This window comes from Microcebus murinus, chromosome 10 (genome assembly GCF_040939455.1).
Source record: "Microcebus murinus isolate Inina chromosome 10, M.murinus_Inina_mat1.0, whole genome shotgun sequence".
Lineage (NCBI taxonomy): Eukaryota > Metazoa > Chordata > Mammalia > Primates > Cheirogaleidae > Microcebus > Microcebus murinus.
This window is the reverse complement of record NC_134113.1, coordinates 52,826,751-52,843,707: the sequence shown is the minus strand read 5'-3', so window position 1 is coordinate 52,843,707 and position 16,957 is coordinate 52,826,751. Positions and strand designations below refer to the sequence as shown.

Genomic DNA, 16,957 nt, shown 5'->3' with positions numbered 1-16,957 from the left:
TGAAAAAGAAGCATTTCTTCTTTTTTGGAATTGTCTTGAAACTGATAATTCAGATTTTGGAAAGGCTTAGTTTTAAGTATATGAGACACAGTAATTGAAATATATAGAAATTATGTGCTCAAAAGGTGGCCAACCTAGTTGTCCAACAGATGAGAATAGTCATTAAAGAGCCAGCATGTGAAAATTTGCAAGGGCGTAATCTGTTTTGCCAAAAAAAAAATAAAAAAATATATATATATGTATATATATATATACAAGTAATTAATACTTGTAGAATATAAATGCATAATATTAAAGTCAGAAATTTGAAAATCTTTATTGATGTTTCCTTTATTGAGTTGTGACATTTGTGATTCTTTTTTAACTGTTTGATGCCTCTGAAATATTTCAGACCTCAAGCCAATTTGAAACAGGATGTATGTCAGTCTTTCAGTGAGATTTCTGTAGAGAGAGAACAAACACCTGCTCAGTTTGTCACTATTGTTCTTCCTCAAGTTCCTGCAAACTCATTCCAGCTTGAATCTGATTTCAGACAACTGAAAAGTTCTCCACATATGTTGTATAAGTACTTAAAGGTAAGAGAGAGGAGGCTAGTGGTTCTGTTATAAGCAAAAGGTCAAAGAACTTTTTTGTCCCTATATGATAATGATGCTGTATTTGCTGTTTTGTATCATATGATTATAGAAAATGCTTTTATCCGTTGCCTGATACATATATCACCCTGGCTAGACCATTTTTAAATATTTGCAACGAGGGAACCTTGATGTTCAGATTTGGAAATAGGTTCTGTATGTCTAACATAACTTAATCTAGTTTCATATATCATAGCTTAAACTTAATCCTTCATCCTTCAAGATGGGGAAAGGAAACTAAAATATATTTTGAGTGCCTTTTATGTGCCAAGCAGTGCTTGCAGTATTTAGATTGTCATTCTCTTGAAAATGAGTTTTTATTTGCTCCAAGATAAAGGATCAAATCATATGAAATTTAGCAAATAACAGATTAGCATAGTCTTTTTCAAGTGTAAAATTCACTATACAATCACTTTGAAATACATTATATTATGTAATTATATATATATATACATACAAATATATATTATGTAATTCTACCTTTTAAAAATCTCTAGTTATATTTTTTGCTCTTTGAGAGCCCTCTCAAGTTTCCTGTCTCTATTAGGTGGTATATATTTCTTGTGCTCATAAAATTTTTCTCTCACTAGAATAGTGATTTTCTTGCAGTTCCTCTGTCATTCTTCTATTGTAATTGCATTTTAATGTGGCTCCATTATTACTCACGAAGTACTAATGCATAGTAGTTATTCTTTACTATTTTTACCTGAGCAATTATTATATAAATACTTTGTGATGTGTGGATGTTGCCATAATTTAATTTTCTAACTCTTTATATTTTTCTCCAAGCAAATTGAACCATCCTTGTATCCTAAGTTGTTTCAGAAAAATCTGGATCCAGATGTATTCAACCAAATTATTAAAATTCTACATGACTTTTATATTGAGTAAGTTGAATTTTTAAAATTATATAGTAAATCCTCCCTTAATGTTGTGAATGGGTTCTTGGAAACTGCAACTCTAAGTGAAATGACATACTTTATGCTGTAGGAGCTTAACTCTTGTTTATATCAGTTGGCCTATGGTAAAATTGGTTTCCGTATACAGTATGCCATTTCACTTAAGGTCAGTTTCTAAGAACCTACTGATGTTGTTAAGAACTTACTATACTCTCATACTGTAATGCTGTTCTGTTTCTAATGATTTGGGAAATTCATTCTCTTTGATATTAATGCCTTATATATAGCAAAATTTTCTTTCTGGTAAATTTTATTGTTATAGAAGTTATAAAGAGATGACAAGTACAGGTAGTAAAAAAGGAAAAGTTTAAAAGGGAGGAAAAAAAGACTTCTTAGTTTAGCTAGAGAAAAGTAGGGTGCAGAAGTGACTGGAGTTATAACAGTAATAGCTTCTGTGTTATGCTCTCATTTAAGAGTATTATAATTTCTTCAGTTGACTTCATCTGGGCACTTAAAATATAGACAGTATCTAGGGAAAAAAGAAAAATGACATGATTTGTGTATAATTAGAAATGTTGTGCATAATTAGTAAACAATTAAATGAGCTACTTTTAACTGATCATTTGTTTTTATATTTGGATCATTTCAGGAAAGAAAAACCATCACTCATCTTTGAAATCTTACAAAGACTTTCAGAACTAAAAAGGTTTGATATGGCTGTGATGTTTATGTCAGAAACGGAGAAAAAGAGTAAGTTCTAAGAAAGAAAGTTTTCCCTTATCTATTCTTGTATGTTCCTTTATTCATTCAACAAATGATAGCAGACATTTATTGACTACTATGTGCAGGCTATATATAATTAAATATGAATTATTAAGTACAATTAAAATTATATTTGCTAGTCCTGTGCCAATATTAGTAGGCATAAATATTATTTTCATTCTTTTACAAAGGAGGAAATTGAGACATAGAGAGGTTAAGGAATTTTGGTCAAGTTCCTTAACCTCCTTAGTCAGGTCATATAGCTAGGAAGCCAGACCTAGGATTTGAACCCTGCCAGTCCAGTCCATAGTTTGGGCTCTTCTACTTGAAAATGCAATAAATGACATAATGGTTAAGTTCTTGCTGTCATTGAGTTTATAAAGGGTCCCAGCTATAGGAGCATGTAACTGGGCAGGGTATAGGGAAGGATCCAGGGGTGGGGAACTTGTGGCCATAGGCCACATATGGCTTTCTGGATTGTTAAGTGCAGCCTTTTGACTAAATCTAAACTTTACATAATACCACAACCCTGGATCCATTCTGAAAGAACAAATCTCCTTGAGTTTCATTTCAGCTGAATTCTCAAAGAAGTATAGGAGTTAATTAGATGAAGGGATGGGGAAGAGAGTTTTAGACTCAGGGAATGAGGTTTGCAGAGGTTTTGAGGCAGGAAAGAACAAATTGAGTTCAGAGAATTAAAAACAGTGTGGCTGGGTTATAGAATTGAGGGATTAGATCACTGTGCTCCGTCACACTGGCTTTATATTTTTTTAATATACTAAACTGCCAAACTTACTTTGGCCTTGAGAACTTTGGCTGTTCCTTAAGCCTAGACTATTTCTCACATGTCTTCACCTTGTGTGCTTCCTCACTATCCAATTTTCACATGTCACCAGCTCAGAGACACCTTTCCTCACGAACTTGAGTTAAAATAACTGCCTGCCTCTTACCACCCCCATCACCTTCTGTCTTCTTATTCTGCTTTGTTTTTCCTCATAGTATGTAACTAGCTGACAGTGTTTCATGTATATGTTTATCATTTTTCTCTTTCTAATAGAATGAAAGCTCATTGAGAGCAGGAACTTTATCTATCTTCTTCACTGAACTTTAGTGCTAAGCACATAACTTCTTAGTTTAAATGTGTTCAATGAATGAACTTTTTGTCACTTTTTTAAGTGATAAGTTCAAAATGTACTCTGAGAATATGAGTGGGCTCTTCAGGCTGGCAGACCAACAGTACTGTCTTGGTTGGGTCTCCTCTGTCTGCTAAGTTAAATATGGGAAGCACTTAGAATGGTTCTGGCATGTAACTAAGCATTCAGTAAATACTAGCTGTTGTTATCTTTTATTATTGCCATTATCATTAATAACTGCTAGCTAGCTCTCCAGTTTTAATGTTAAGAAGCATGAACTATAATAATGTTTTCCAAAGTGTTGACTGTGGACCAATCAGTGGTAAGAAAGATGATTTTACATGATTCCTAGACAAATCCTTTTTTTAACCTTTAATAGTTATGTGTTTTATTTTATTATGTAATATAAAAATATATAACTAGTTTATCAAATGTTATTTCATTGATGATATTGCTTATTTTCAATTTACAGTAGTGATATGAAATTTTCTTTTAAAATAAAATGATTTAGGTTTGAAAAACAGTTAATTGAAATAAAGATATTAAGTAAATAAAAGTATACTTGCTACATAGATCAGGCAAAAACTTTAAGGTAGTACAAAATGAGTTGAATTTAATCTGTAAGAATAATGTCATTGAGGATATAGGGGAAATTTTATACTGCAAAAGCCAAATATTCTGCTAACAAACGTTGGAATGCTGTATAATTTTGTATTCCTGGGTTGGCTTTTTAAATATCTGAATTAGAATTTATAAATAATTCTAATTATTGCTTTAAAATTTAAAACGTTGTTTGACAGATTTGATTATTCCCTTTAATTTACATTTTGCTTGGTTTTAAAAAATGAGATTAAGATGGAGAAATTTTTTTTCTTTTTCAGTTGCACATGTATTATTCAATCACATAGACAAATCAGGATTGGAAGATAATTCTCTTGAAGAACTCAAGAAAAGATATGGCGGTTGATTTCCATTTTTATTGAAATAACTGTTTTTGACTTTCATATGTAAATTTTTCTTACTGAAAATAAAGTGTTTTTCTTTTTAAAATAATGAAATCATACAGGAAAGGACTATCTTTGGACATAAGTTAATTTTAACTATAAAGTGAATTGTGATTTGACTAGTGAGAAATGTATTCAAGTGAATTATTTATGTCTTTTTTGAAAAATAAAAGTATAAACAATGAGGTATATTTGTAAGGATCAGTATTTTGTCAGTATTTATTTATAGATGGTTCTTCAGTGCCCCCATCAATGTAACATTATTTTTATTTAATATATTTTCATGAGTTTTTGTGACCACATGACCAAGGCTGCATCATTAGTATATGAATAAAGTCATTTTTGTATAGAGGAAGTTAAGTAGATAACAAGATTGGTTCTTTAGAAAACTTTTTATTATCATTGTGCCACTTTACTAACATAAAATTTAGTTGCAGGATATGTATTTTTAATATTTATGTTGAAAGGAGACTTTTAACTATATTTTAAAATTTATTATTTATTTGTTTGTTTATTTTGAGGCAGGATCTTGCTCTGTTGCCCGGCCTAGAGTGCAGAGGTGTCATCATAGCCACTGCAGCCTCACACTCCTGGGCTCAGCAGTCCTCCTTCTTTCTCTGCCTCCCAAGTAGCTGGGACTACAGGCACGTGCCATCATACCTGGTTAATTTTTTTATGTTTTGTAGAGTCTCACTGTTGACAAGGCTGGTCTTGAACCCCTGGCCTCAAGTGATCCTCCCACCTCAGCTTCCCAAAGTGCTAGAAATTACAGGTGTGAGCCACTGTGTTTGACAGTAGACTTTTTAAATTGAAGAGTCACAGTATCTTTAAATTTTAATGCCATAGAGTTTTTTTTCCTCATGATATCCGTGCTAAAGACAGATAACCTAAGCAAGGTGTAAAAATTTTAAAACTAGGAATGTTTAAAGTGGTAGTTAGCATATAGCTTGTGTGTTGCTTGTAAACTTTTGAAAATAGGGTTAGTACTTGACTCATCCCTGTACTCTGCACAGTACCTAGCAAAGTCTTTGCACATAGTTAAAATGTATAAAATTTAATTTGACACAGGAATCATATTGAATAAATGTTCAGTATAGCAGCCTGGCAAATTTTGGACATACTAGAAATGTTGGTAAAACCAACTTGATTTTAGAGACTATCAAGTTGTTAAAAAAAATACTAGGTCACCATCCTATAGTTGTTACCAGCATCAGTAAGACTGTCAAATTTAAAACTCTGTATTATTCTGTTGATAATTTTTATTGCCATTATACCTATTACTATTGCTTATGGATTGCTTGAGAAATAATCATAATCTATTTACAAAGATAATTTCTCCAGTTTGTAGCATAAATTTTTGAAATGATCATAACTTGTATAGTCTGAATGTTTATAATACACTTAGGATAGAGTTTATTAAATTTATTCATTGCTACATGTATTACGGTATGCAAATAGGCAGTGAAATTTAGCTTTATATATATATATATAAATTATGATTGACCTTTCTCAAGTCATTGATAAGCTCATTTTGATATATACAAAAGCATTCCAAAGGCAAACAATTTCTTTTACATATTTTATGATGTGATCTGCTATGATGGAATGTTTATGTACCCCATAAGTTCATATGTTGAAATCATAACCCCTAAGGTGATGGTTTTAAGAGGTGGGGCCTTTGGGAAGTGATGAGGTCCTAAGGGCAGAGCCCCATGAACAGTGTTAGTGCTCTTGTAAAAGAGGCCCTAGAGAGCTCATTCACCCCTTCCAGCATCTAAGGGCACAGCAAGAAGGTACCATCTGTGAACCAAAAAGCCGAGGCCTCACCAGACACCGAATCTTCTGGTCCCTTGATCTTGGAATTTCCAGCTTCCAGAACTGTGAGAAAGAAATATACATATATTCCTGTTTTTTTGTTTTTTTTTAAAGCTACCCAATTTTTGATATATTTTTTTTATAGCAGCCCAAATGTACTAAGACATAATCCTTAGAACAAACTTACAAGGTTGGGGCAGGTAGTGTTATTGCCATTTTGCACATAAGAAAGGGAGGCTTAAAGGGTGAATGTTCTTTGCATGATTATAGAGCTAAATATTGGCAAAGCAGATCAGAACACACTGCCTTCTAACTCTTAAGCTAAAGCTATTTGAACTACTCCAGCTGCAGTATTTATGTTCAGTTACCTGTGTAGAGACTGTGAACTGAAGAAGTTCAGATCACAAGATTTATTTCAGAATTGGAATTTTTAACAAATTTCTAATGTTAGCCTGATTTTCCCACGAGACTATGTCACGTAGTGATTAAGACCAAAGGCTTTGGAATCAGACTTGCATTGGCTTCAAGAAGCCAGACTTTGGCTCCATCTGACTTTATGGACCAGTTACTTTTCTATGCTTTGGTTTCCTAATCTGTACATCTACCTCATTGGGGATTGTGAAGATTAAAGAAACGTACACCTTTTGTGTTTTGAACAGGGCCAGATGGATAGTAAGCTACTGTTATTATTATCATTAATTATTGCAGTTATTTTGTACAAGTGATCAGAATAAAGTGTAGTCTTTAGGGACTGTCATATTGTTGCCTTATTGCAAAATAGCATAGTGGTTAATAGAGTTATTTTGGAGTTAAATGATCCAAATACTACCTATTATACTTAACTAGCTTATGAATTTGGACACATTACTTAACCTCTTTAAACTTTAGTTTCCTTTTACATAAAATTAGAATATTAATAAGTGCCTAACTCAAAGATTTTTAGAAAGATTTAATTTGCTAATACTTGTCAGCATTTAATACAGTGCCTATCACATAGTGCTCAGTTATCTTTATTAATAATAGTAATATTATTAATTGACTTAAAGGCACAATAGCAGTATTTTCCCAAGTGGTTTCTTTCTAGAAATCTAGTTATCTACTGTTAATTTTATATTTTGACTTAACAGCAACATTTAAACCATAATTATTTCTGTGTCATTAACAGAAACACCATGCTTGTCATTTATTGGCTTCTTCTCAGTCTTTCGTTTTATTTTCATTAAGATCAGTAAATTGGTGGGGTATTCCCAAGTCCTCACTATTTCAACAGTTTGTGCTAATGCACTTGAGAAGATTTCATTTCCAACCTATAAATCTGTGACCTTTGTTAACAGACAGCATTTCTGAACACAGTACCAAGGCTCATTTTGCCTTTTTATAATTCCTTCTTAATATTTGATCTTTATCAGAGTTCTGTTTAAATTAACATTAAAAATTTAATGTTTATGAAACTTCATCATTTATCAATTTAACAAGCATTTATTGAGTGTACATATAATGCCAGGCACTGCTAGGCACTAGTAGTAGCCCCTGATGAGTCTCTGGCTGCATTCCTGCACAATCAATCACCTGTGTCTCTGCCAGTCCTTCAGCATTGCTCTCATCGTGTCACCCATGCACACAGCCTGCAGGACATCTCACTCCTCCTGGGACAGTGATGGTCATCTTCTGAGTTAAATATTGGGACAACTGGTTTGACCAAGGTCTTTCTGATTTGTAGATTTAATTTTTAATTAAGCGATGTGTATTATGTAGCAGGTGTTTTGCTAGGTATTACAGGTAAAAAAATTAAAGCCACAACCCCTGCCCTCAATTATCCCAGTCTGTTGGAGGAATTGGACAAGAAACATCAAATGATAAAGGATGGCAAATGTAACAATAGAAGCCTAAGAGGCAGGACTCAGATCACCTGGTAGGATCAAGGAGATTTGATTCTGGTGATCTGGAGAATAGACAGGGAAAATGGCAGGAGAGAGGTGGGGTCTGAGCAGGCCTGGAAGGATGGGTAGGGTCTGTTAGGTGGAGGAGGGCAACCGCTCCTCTAGCAAAGGATCCATCCTAACTCGCACAACGCACAAGTGGATAGTGAAGTGGTAGGGTGGATATTGATACGGCAGCAGTTCCCATATGGCACATGCGAGGCCCAGGCTTGTTCTCTCAGGAGAGATCTCAGGGACAAGAACAATAGTAGACTTGTCATTTGGTTGTCTCCTAGATAGAGGATCTTATATTTATATGACACTTTAGCATTTAAACTTCATGCTTTTGAAATACAAACCTGAGAGGTCAGGGGGGAGAAAAGGGAGCAGACCCTCGAGATATTGACATGGATAAAGCTAAATACTTAGGTCTCATGATAATCCTTTTGGTTTATTATCTCTTCAGGGAACAGTGTAAATGAGGAAGATGTGCCTGAGTTCTAAAGGTCTATTTTAATCTACTACTTACAGCGTGCTTTACTGACATTTCAAATCACCGAAACCAGTGAGCACATTGGTGACCTTGAGGCTAATGGGGGAGATGTCACTTGGGTGGGTGAAGCAGATGAAATCAGGATGATAAGAGCAGATTGATAAAGTTTGGGTATAGGCCATAAGAAATACTGAAAAGCATGTAAAAATATCAGTGATAAAAGTGTTCTTGGGCCGGGCGCGGTGGCTCACGCCTGTAATCCTAGCACTCTGGGAGGCCGAGGCGGGCGGATAGCTCGAGGTCAGGAGTTTGAAACCGGCCTGAGCAAGAGCGAGACCCCGTCTCTACTATAAATAGAAAGAAATTAATTGGCCAACTAATATATATATAGAAAAATTAGTCGGGCATGGTGGCACATGCCTGTAGTCCCAGCTACTCGGGAGGCTGAGGCAGAAGGATTGCTTGAGACCAGGAGTTTGAGGTTGCTGTGAGCTAGGCTGACACCACGGCACTCACTCTAGCCTGGGCAACAAGTGAGATTCTGTCTCAAAAAAAAAAAAGTGTTCTCAACTGTGCTGGTAAGTGACTGAAATAACAAACACTCTCTGACCCCTGGCCTAGTTCTCTTTCAGTAATGAGTCTCTTACTGCAGTTTCTTCCTACCACAGGATGGACACCAGATTGCATTGGGCAGAGCACAGAGTGGCACTGAGTTCACTGAGTACAAGGTGAAGAATTAGCTGGAGGTAGTTGTTCCTGTGTATTATCCACGAACACCAGGCAAAAGTGATTATAAATTAATTTGATCTTAAAAAAAGACTTTAAAAAACCATTTTGTAGCCAGAGTAGTGGAAATATACTAGGGTAGATGACTTAGTCATTCCACCCATTATGCACTAGAACAGAATTTGCAGTACCATTTAGCATGCATCTGGAACTTTGTCCCAAAGAATTGGGGCAATAGTAAAAGATAGAGTTTTTATCGGAACAAAATATTTGGTACTGTACAGTTTTCTTGACACTTTCACTCAGTTTATCTTATTTGACCCTTGCAACTGTGCAGTGAGATATTTACAGCAGTTGTTACTTGGATGGGAAAACAGACCCGGAGAGGTTAAATAACTTACCCAAAGTCATGTGAATAGTGACATAACTCAGAACTCTGTACTGGCTCCAGGAACATGTATCAGGTCCCCTCTCAGGGAGTCCACTAACAATGTGGACTTAACTGAGTCAACTTTATCCCCACAAACCACTGAGTGTGGATTCATAGGTGCTATGGACTGAATGGTTGTGTCCTGCTGAAAATCCATATGTTGAAACCTAATCCGCACTATGTTGTATTTGGAGATGGGGCCTTTGGGAAGTAATTGGGTGAGGCCCTCATGATGGGATTATTGACCTTATAAGAAGGGGCAGGAAAGAGTGCCCCCAGCCCCCACTTTCTTTCTCTGTTTTTCTTGCCTTTCATGTGAGGATACAATGAGGAGACAGCCATCTTCAAACCAGGAAGAGGGGCCTCACTAGACAGTGGATCTGCTGGCACCTTGATCTTGGACTTGTCAGAACATTTATTTCTTGTGAGAAATAAATGTTTGTTGTTTAAGCTACCCAGTGTATGATATATATATATATATATATATATATATATATATTTTTTTTTTTATAGCAGCCTGAACTGTCTACAAGTGAAAACTAGATTTAGTCTGCATATCAGTGGGATTATAAATGTGCAATGTATTTTAAAATGATGATTTGCAAAGCACAGTACTTAGCACTTAATATGGAGTTAATAAATATTTGCTAAATAAATGAATGATGAATGAATTCAAGCATTATGGAATGAGAATGAGGTATGCAGATGAAACCTTTTAAGTCTGGCTCAGAGCACTTGCCTGAACATTAAAGACCTTTTTTATTATCAATGAGGATTATTTTAATTCTGTTTTATAGAATTGTGTTCAGAGTGCTCCTCCCCAAAACATTTTTTGAATACCAAATGAGTGTGAAAAGGAATAGGGTTATGATTTTCTGTTTCTCATATGAGACGCTGTCTTCTTGTTCATAGCAGTTCAAATAGACTTGCTGACATTATTAGCTACTGTCTATACACACCCTGCTGTGTGCCAGGCCCTATAGCAGGGGCTTTGCATATATTATCTCACTTAATCCTGGAAACAGACACAGAGGGATAGGTTGTCCTGAGAAGCTGGTGGTCAAGCAGAGGTTAGTGTGACTTAGACACTCATGCTCTTCCTTCTACACTAGGGCGGCCACTGAAACCTCATCATGGTGACAAAGCACAGCAGCTGGAGAAGGCGGGCTGGCAGTGGGCGTTGGCTTGGTATTACTGCCACCCTCTGCAAAAAGCAGCATGTACAGGGCAGAAAGCACTCAGGAATAAAAAAGAAAGTGAATTTTAATTTCTTAGCAAGATTTTGGCTGCTCAGTATCTGTGAAAGTCTCCTTCCACACATAGCAAAAATGAAAGTCTAATCTTTGCTGATGTTGTGCAATATTGAAACCTGGGAGGAGGATATGGTGAAAGAAGGGAGTGTGGCAGACACAGTTTGCTATGGCAAATGCATTCAAGCAAAAGATGGGCCTAGAGACCTCCTCTGTGAGTAGTCCACACTCAGGAAGGGGTGTCAATGTTTATTTGGGCCCTGTTATAAGTCACTGGATTCACTGTATCCTGGCCATAATAGCCTGACATCCCTGGGCCGTGGCCATGTGGGCAGACTGTGGGATCATGGTGGAGTGTCCAGACAGGGAGATACCTGAGTCAGTGCCTAGCCTTGGCTGGGGCCGCAGCTCCATCTTCCTACATCGAGGGCAGCCCCCTTTCTAGTGTGTCACAGGCCTTTCTAGGGACTTGGAGGATGTGCATAGGAAGCACTCTTCTTCCCCTCAGTACTTCAGTGCATGGAACCTGGATGTAAAATAAACATCAGACTGAACTTTGAAGAGGAAATGATGTCACAAAAATGCAGTTAGGAGTGTACAGAAAGGGCTGCTCTTCCTTGAGCGGGGGGAGGTGTGTGTGGTGGGCAGTGGCTAAGTGTCTGTGATACTCAGGTCTGTTGGAACTACTGGCTTACAGAGATGCCTGTTCCTCCTCTACTTCCCCTGCCTCCCATCAGTATATTATTTTGGTGTTTATGGAGTCCATTTAAGCAATAAAATATGGTGATTTTGGTGTTTATACTCACTGGGATAAGTGAATATGCATTTCTATAACATCAGAGCAAAACTATAACTATGAAGGCAGATACTGAATTATGGTGAAGTAGCACATTTGCAGTCACAACAATCCAAGTCAAGACCAAGATGTTGTCATAGTCCTGTGGTCCTTGATTAGATGTCCCCCAAATTATATCATGTTCAGTCCTCTCTTTTCTACTCTTTGTACAAGGCTTTTGTGAGTGCTAAACATCCTTGAGTTCTTTGTGATTAGTTACTGCTCCATGGGCAGGCATTAGCTTGTTAGGATGAGGAGAAGACCAAAGGAAAGTTCTCATCCACAATTTTGCCCAACAATAAATAGAGATGATTGAGGTGCCAGTCTGTTTTTCCACGTAAAGTCGCTATTGACCTGATTTTAACCCTGATAAGCCTACAATTCAAGACCCAGGGCAGTATTATCCCTAGAGAGTCTGGCAGTGGTGGAAGCTCTGCTTGGTTACAGACTTGATCATGGCCCTAGGTTAGACAAGGCACCTCAAAGTGCCAGAGGACCCCTTGCAAAATTCATTTCCCTATTGGCTTGCCAGAATGCCTGAAAATCCTGTCCTAGGCTTCTTAGAGACAGAAGCATTTTTAACTCAGCCAAGGCATTACTATAATTTGAAAGTGGCAACATATGAGCTAATTAGTCTATTAGCAGAGATGATTTGATCTGATAAAACCTGTATCACCCTCACTCTTTGGAGAGGAGGATCCCTAAGGAATCTAAAAGCAGGCCTTGGGAGGCCAAAGTGGGGCTTAGGGTTATTGAGAAGTGAAAAGGGTGGTGTAACTGGGGACATGGAGAAGGAGGAGGAGAAGAGGAAGCAGATCTAGGTATTTACCTTAGATCTGCCTCACCAGAACAAATTGTGTTTCCCAGAACAATGGGAGAATCTTCTCAAAGGAAAAAGAAAATCTGGTAAACACACATGAATTCTGAAAATGCTTCTGATTCCCCAAATGTTGGCTTTAATTTTGTTTTGTTTTGTTTCATGTCTGTTACAATCAGTACCTGGGATTTGATTTTGCCCTTTTTTTACTTACCCTGTCACCTTCTCTTCCATCCAAGAAAGCCTGATTTGGATAATCAGAGTAAGTTGGTCAAAACACTCAAACTTGGTGTACAGTCTGTTGAGTAAATTTCATCCCTTACAGCCTGAAATATTATATGATACAAAGTTAGGCTGCACTGCATGTTTGCTGTATCATTCTTCGTCATAACTGATTTGCATTGCATTTGGTAGAGCAGAGCAGAGCAGAACAAAGTTTTCACTAACCAATCACATGACAGCATTAACCACCAGAGAGTTTTAAAAATACAGGCCTGGTGGAAATTCAGAAAAAGAGAAAATCATATAGGGGAGTGAAGGTCCTTAGAAGAGCTTGAAAGAGCCTATTAACAGGTTAACTTAACGTGCTGTAAATGAACTGAAATGAGGACTAAGATTTTCATCACTATAATAATCAATATTGATTTTAATTACATTACCCTGAACACTTGTTAGAAGGAAAGCAAACAGTCTCATTTTCATGTATAATTACGTTCATAGCTCTGAGAGGCTTTTTACTTAGCTTGGAGCTCTGTATCAAGTTATTTTTTTTAAAGGGCTGCATTATCAGCGCTGATCCATGAGATGGCACTGTGCTCTTCATTTTGGGACTTGGACGTGAAATTTTACTCCTCTTGCTCCATTAGCTGTTACATATAATACCATGGTGCCTTGTGAATTTCATGACGTAGTGTGTTCATTGGTCCACTATGTTAAAACATTAATATAAATTGAATCTGAATTATAGGAATGGGGTCATATTACAAATTCATAAAGTTAATTTACTTATTTTTATCAATTAATCAAATAGTGAACACAATTCAGTACTGGATATTCAGAGGGTAGAGATATTAAAAACCATCATTGCTTAAAAACCTATATGTGAACTCATAAGGCTAAAAGAATGAAATAAGACAAATACGTATTAAGTGAATTAGGAATTAAGAGAAAGGAAAGATTACTGTGGTCTAACATCAGCAGGAAGACTTTCCAGTGGGAGGTGGTATTTAAAAGGATTGGTAAGAACTCCTGGATAAAAATGGTGGATTAAGCAAATTTATTTTTCTCCCCCTCTTTCCTCAGGCACTACTAAAATAATAGTAAAGAATTATAAATTAATAAATCATAAACAGCAAAAAGAAAGGGAATAGGGCATTGGGAAAAAATATTGAAAAATTTTGGAAAGATGAAGGTAGAGGGAGTTATAGAAAGCATTTGCATGAAGGAGCATAAGGAAAGTGTTATGGGTTGAATTGTGTTCTCCCTAAATTCATATGTTGAAGTCCTAACCCCTAGTAACTCAGAATGTGACTACATTTGGAGATGGGATCTTTAAGGAGGTAATTAAGTTAAAATGAGGTAATTACGCTAAAATTAAGGGTGTGCCCTAATCTAATATGATTATTGCCCTTAAGAAGGAGATTAGGATACAGACTTGTATGGAGGGAAGGTCATGTGAAAACAGGGAGAAGATAGCCATCTGCAAGCCAAGGAGAGGACTTTAGAAGCAACCAACCCTGTTGGCACCTTGATCTTGGACTTCCAGTCTTCAGAGTTGTGAGAAAATACATTTTTATTATTTAAGCCACCCAGTCTGTTGTGCTTTGTTATAGCAACCCTAGCAACAATCCAGAGGGTCCTGTACATTTTAGAACCCTAGACTAGGAAGCACCAGGTATACTAAAGGGCCTATCATTGATTTTGGGAAATTCTCAGTCACTATTCCATTCCTTTTTCTCTTTTTTCTTCTGGTCTTCCCATTATGTGCATGTTACATTATACCTTTTGTAATCATCCCACAGTTCTTCAATATTCTGTCTTTCATTCTTTTTTGTCTTTGCATTTCAGTTTAGGAAGTTTTGTGTTCTACTTTAGGTTTATGATTCATTTTGATTTGATTGTGAAAATTGCAATAGATAATGCATTGGCTGGATATTCCAGCATTATGCCAAATAAAAGTAGTGAGAGTGAATATTCTTGCTTTGTACCCAGTCTTAGGGAGGAAGCATTCATTCTTTTACCCCATTAAGTATAACACTAGGTATAATTTTTTGTAGCTACTCCTTATCAATTTGAGGAAAGTTCCTTCTATTTGTTTTTTTCCTTTTATTATATTTTAAGAAATAAATTTACGGCTGGGTGAGGTGGCTCATGCCTATAATCCTAGCACTCTGGGAGGCCGAGGCAGGTGGATTGCTCAAGGTCAGGAGTTCGAAACCAACCTGAGCAAGAGCAAGACCCTGTCTCTACTAAAAACAGAAAGAAATTAATTGGCCAACTAAAAATATATAGAAAAAATTAGCCGGGCATGGTGGCGCATGCCTATATTCCCAGCTACTCGCGAGGCTGAGGCAGCAGGATTGCTTGAGCCCAGGAGTCTGAGGTTGCTGTGAGCTAGGCTGACGCCATGGCACTCTAGCCCAGGCAGCAGAGTGAGACTCTGTGTCAAAAAAATAAATAAATAAATAAATTTAAGAACAGCTTTACCTTCTCTTCTCTTCCCAAGAAAGTCCCCCCAATTTCTATTATTTTGAGGGTTTTTTAAAATCAAGAATGAGTTTTAATTTTTTCAGATCATTTTTCTGCATTAATTGATATGATCATATGATTTTTTTGCTAGCCTGTTAATATGGTGGATTATATTGATTGATTTTGAAATATTAAACTAGCATTATATCCCTGGAATAACTGTCATTGGGTCATGGTGTATAGTTCATTTTGTATAATGCTGAATCCCATTTGCTAATATTTTGTTATTGACTTTTTTTGCATCTGTGTTCATGAGGGATATTGGACTGTAGCTTTCTTTCTTTTTTTTTTTTTTTGGAGACAGAGTCTCACTCTGTTGTCTGGGCTAGAGTGCTGTGGCATCAGCCTAGCTCACAGCAACCTCAAACTCCTGGGCTCAAGCAATCCTCCTGCCTCAGCCTCCCTAGTAGCTGGGACTACAGGCATGCACCACCATGCCCGGCTAATTTTTTCTATATAATTTTAGTTGGCCAATTAATTTCTTTCTATTTTTAGTAGAGACAGGGTCTCACTCTTGCTCAGGCTGGTCTCGAACTCCTGACCTTGAGCAATTCGCCCACCTCGGCCTCCCAGAGTGCTAGGATTATAGGCGTGAGCCACAGCGCCCAGCCTACTGTAGCTTTCTTTCTTTTCTTAATGTTCTGTCCGGTTTTGGTATCAGGGTAGTATGATTTTTAAGAATGAACTGGGAAATCTTTCCTCTTCTATTTTTTGGAAGAGACTGTATATAATTGATGCTAAATCTTATTCAAATTTTCCAGTGAAACAGTCTGGGCCTAGAGCTTTATTTTTAGTTTTAAAATTACAAATTAAAATTTCTTAATATTATATGGCTATTCAGATTATCTGTTTCATAATAGATGATGTATGATAATTTGTGTTTTTTGAGGTATTGATCCATTTCTCCTAAGTTGTTAAATTTGTGTGTGTAGAGTCATTTATAATAGTCCCTTATTATCCTTTAATATCTGTAGGTCTATAGTGATAGTCTGTGTTTTATTCCTGATATAGGTAATTTGTGTCTTTTCTTTTTATTATGTATAATTCTGATTTTTTAAAATTTATTGAAGTTTGTTTTATGCCACAAACATATGGTCTGTATTGGTATATGATTTATGGACTGTTGAAAAATCTGTCGATTCTGCTGTTACTGAGTGGAATATTTTATGCTAACCTGTTGGCTGATGGTATTGAGTTTTTCTGTATCCTTGCTCAGTTGTTTATTAGTTGAGAGAGGGTGTCAACGTCTCCAATGATAGTTGTGAATTTGTCTATTTCTCATTTCAGTTCTATCAGTTTTTTTCCACATATTTTGCAGCTCTATTGTTTACTGCATACACATTTAGGATTGCTATATCTTTTTAATTGATTGCTTCCTTTGTTATGTAATGTCCCTCATTATTTTGGTAATTTTCTTTGATTTGAAGTCTAGTCTACTTTACCTGACATTAATATAGCTACTCTGGCTTTCCTTTGATTAATGTTTGTATGATA

The 16,957-nt window shown here is 36.3% G+C and overlaps 1 protein-coding gene across 2 annotated transcripts in view; it reads left to right on the top strand.

The window, feature by feature from the left end:
• The window catches only part of RPAP3 (RNA polymerase II associated protein 3), a 38,963-nt gene extending 34,344 nt beyond the window's left edge, over positions 1-4,619 (top strand). Inside the window, exons 14-17 of one of the 2 annotated variants that reach the window (XM_076007208.1) lie at positions 392-575; positions 1,449-1,519; positions 2,181-2,281; positions 4,308-4,619. In XM_076007208.1, the coding sequence (XP_075863323.1) occupies positions 392-575; positions 1,449-1,519; positions 2,181-2,281; positions 4,308-4,393 (442 nt within the window). In that variant the 3' untranslated portion in view covers positions 4,394-4,619. Of the gene's footprint in view, positions 1-391; positions 576-1,421; positions 1,520-2,180; positions 2,282-4,307 lie in introns of both variants that reach the window. The other variant, XM_076007207.1, reaches the window with a different exon arrangement.
• The last annotated feature ends 12,338 nt before the right edge of the window (positions 4,620-16,957 follow it).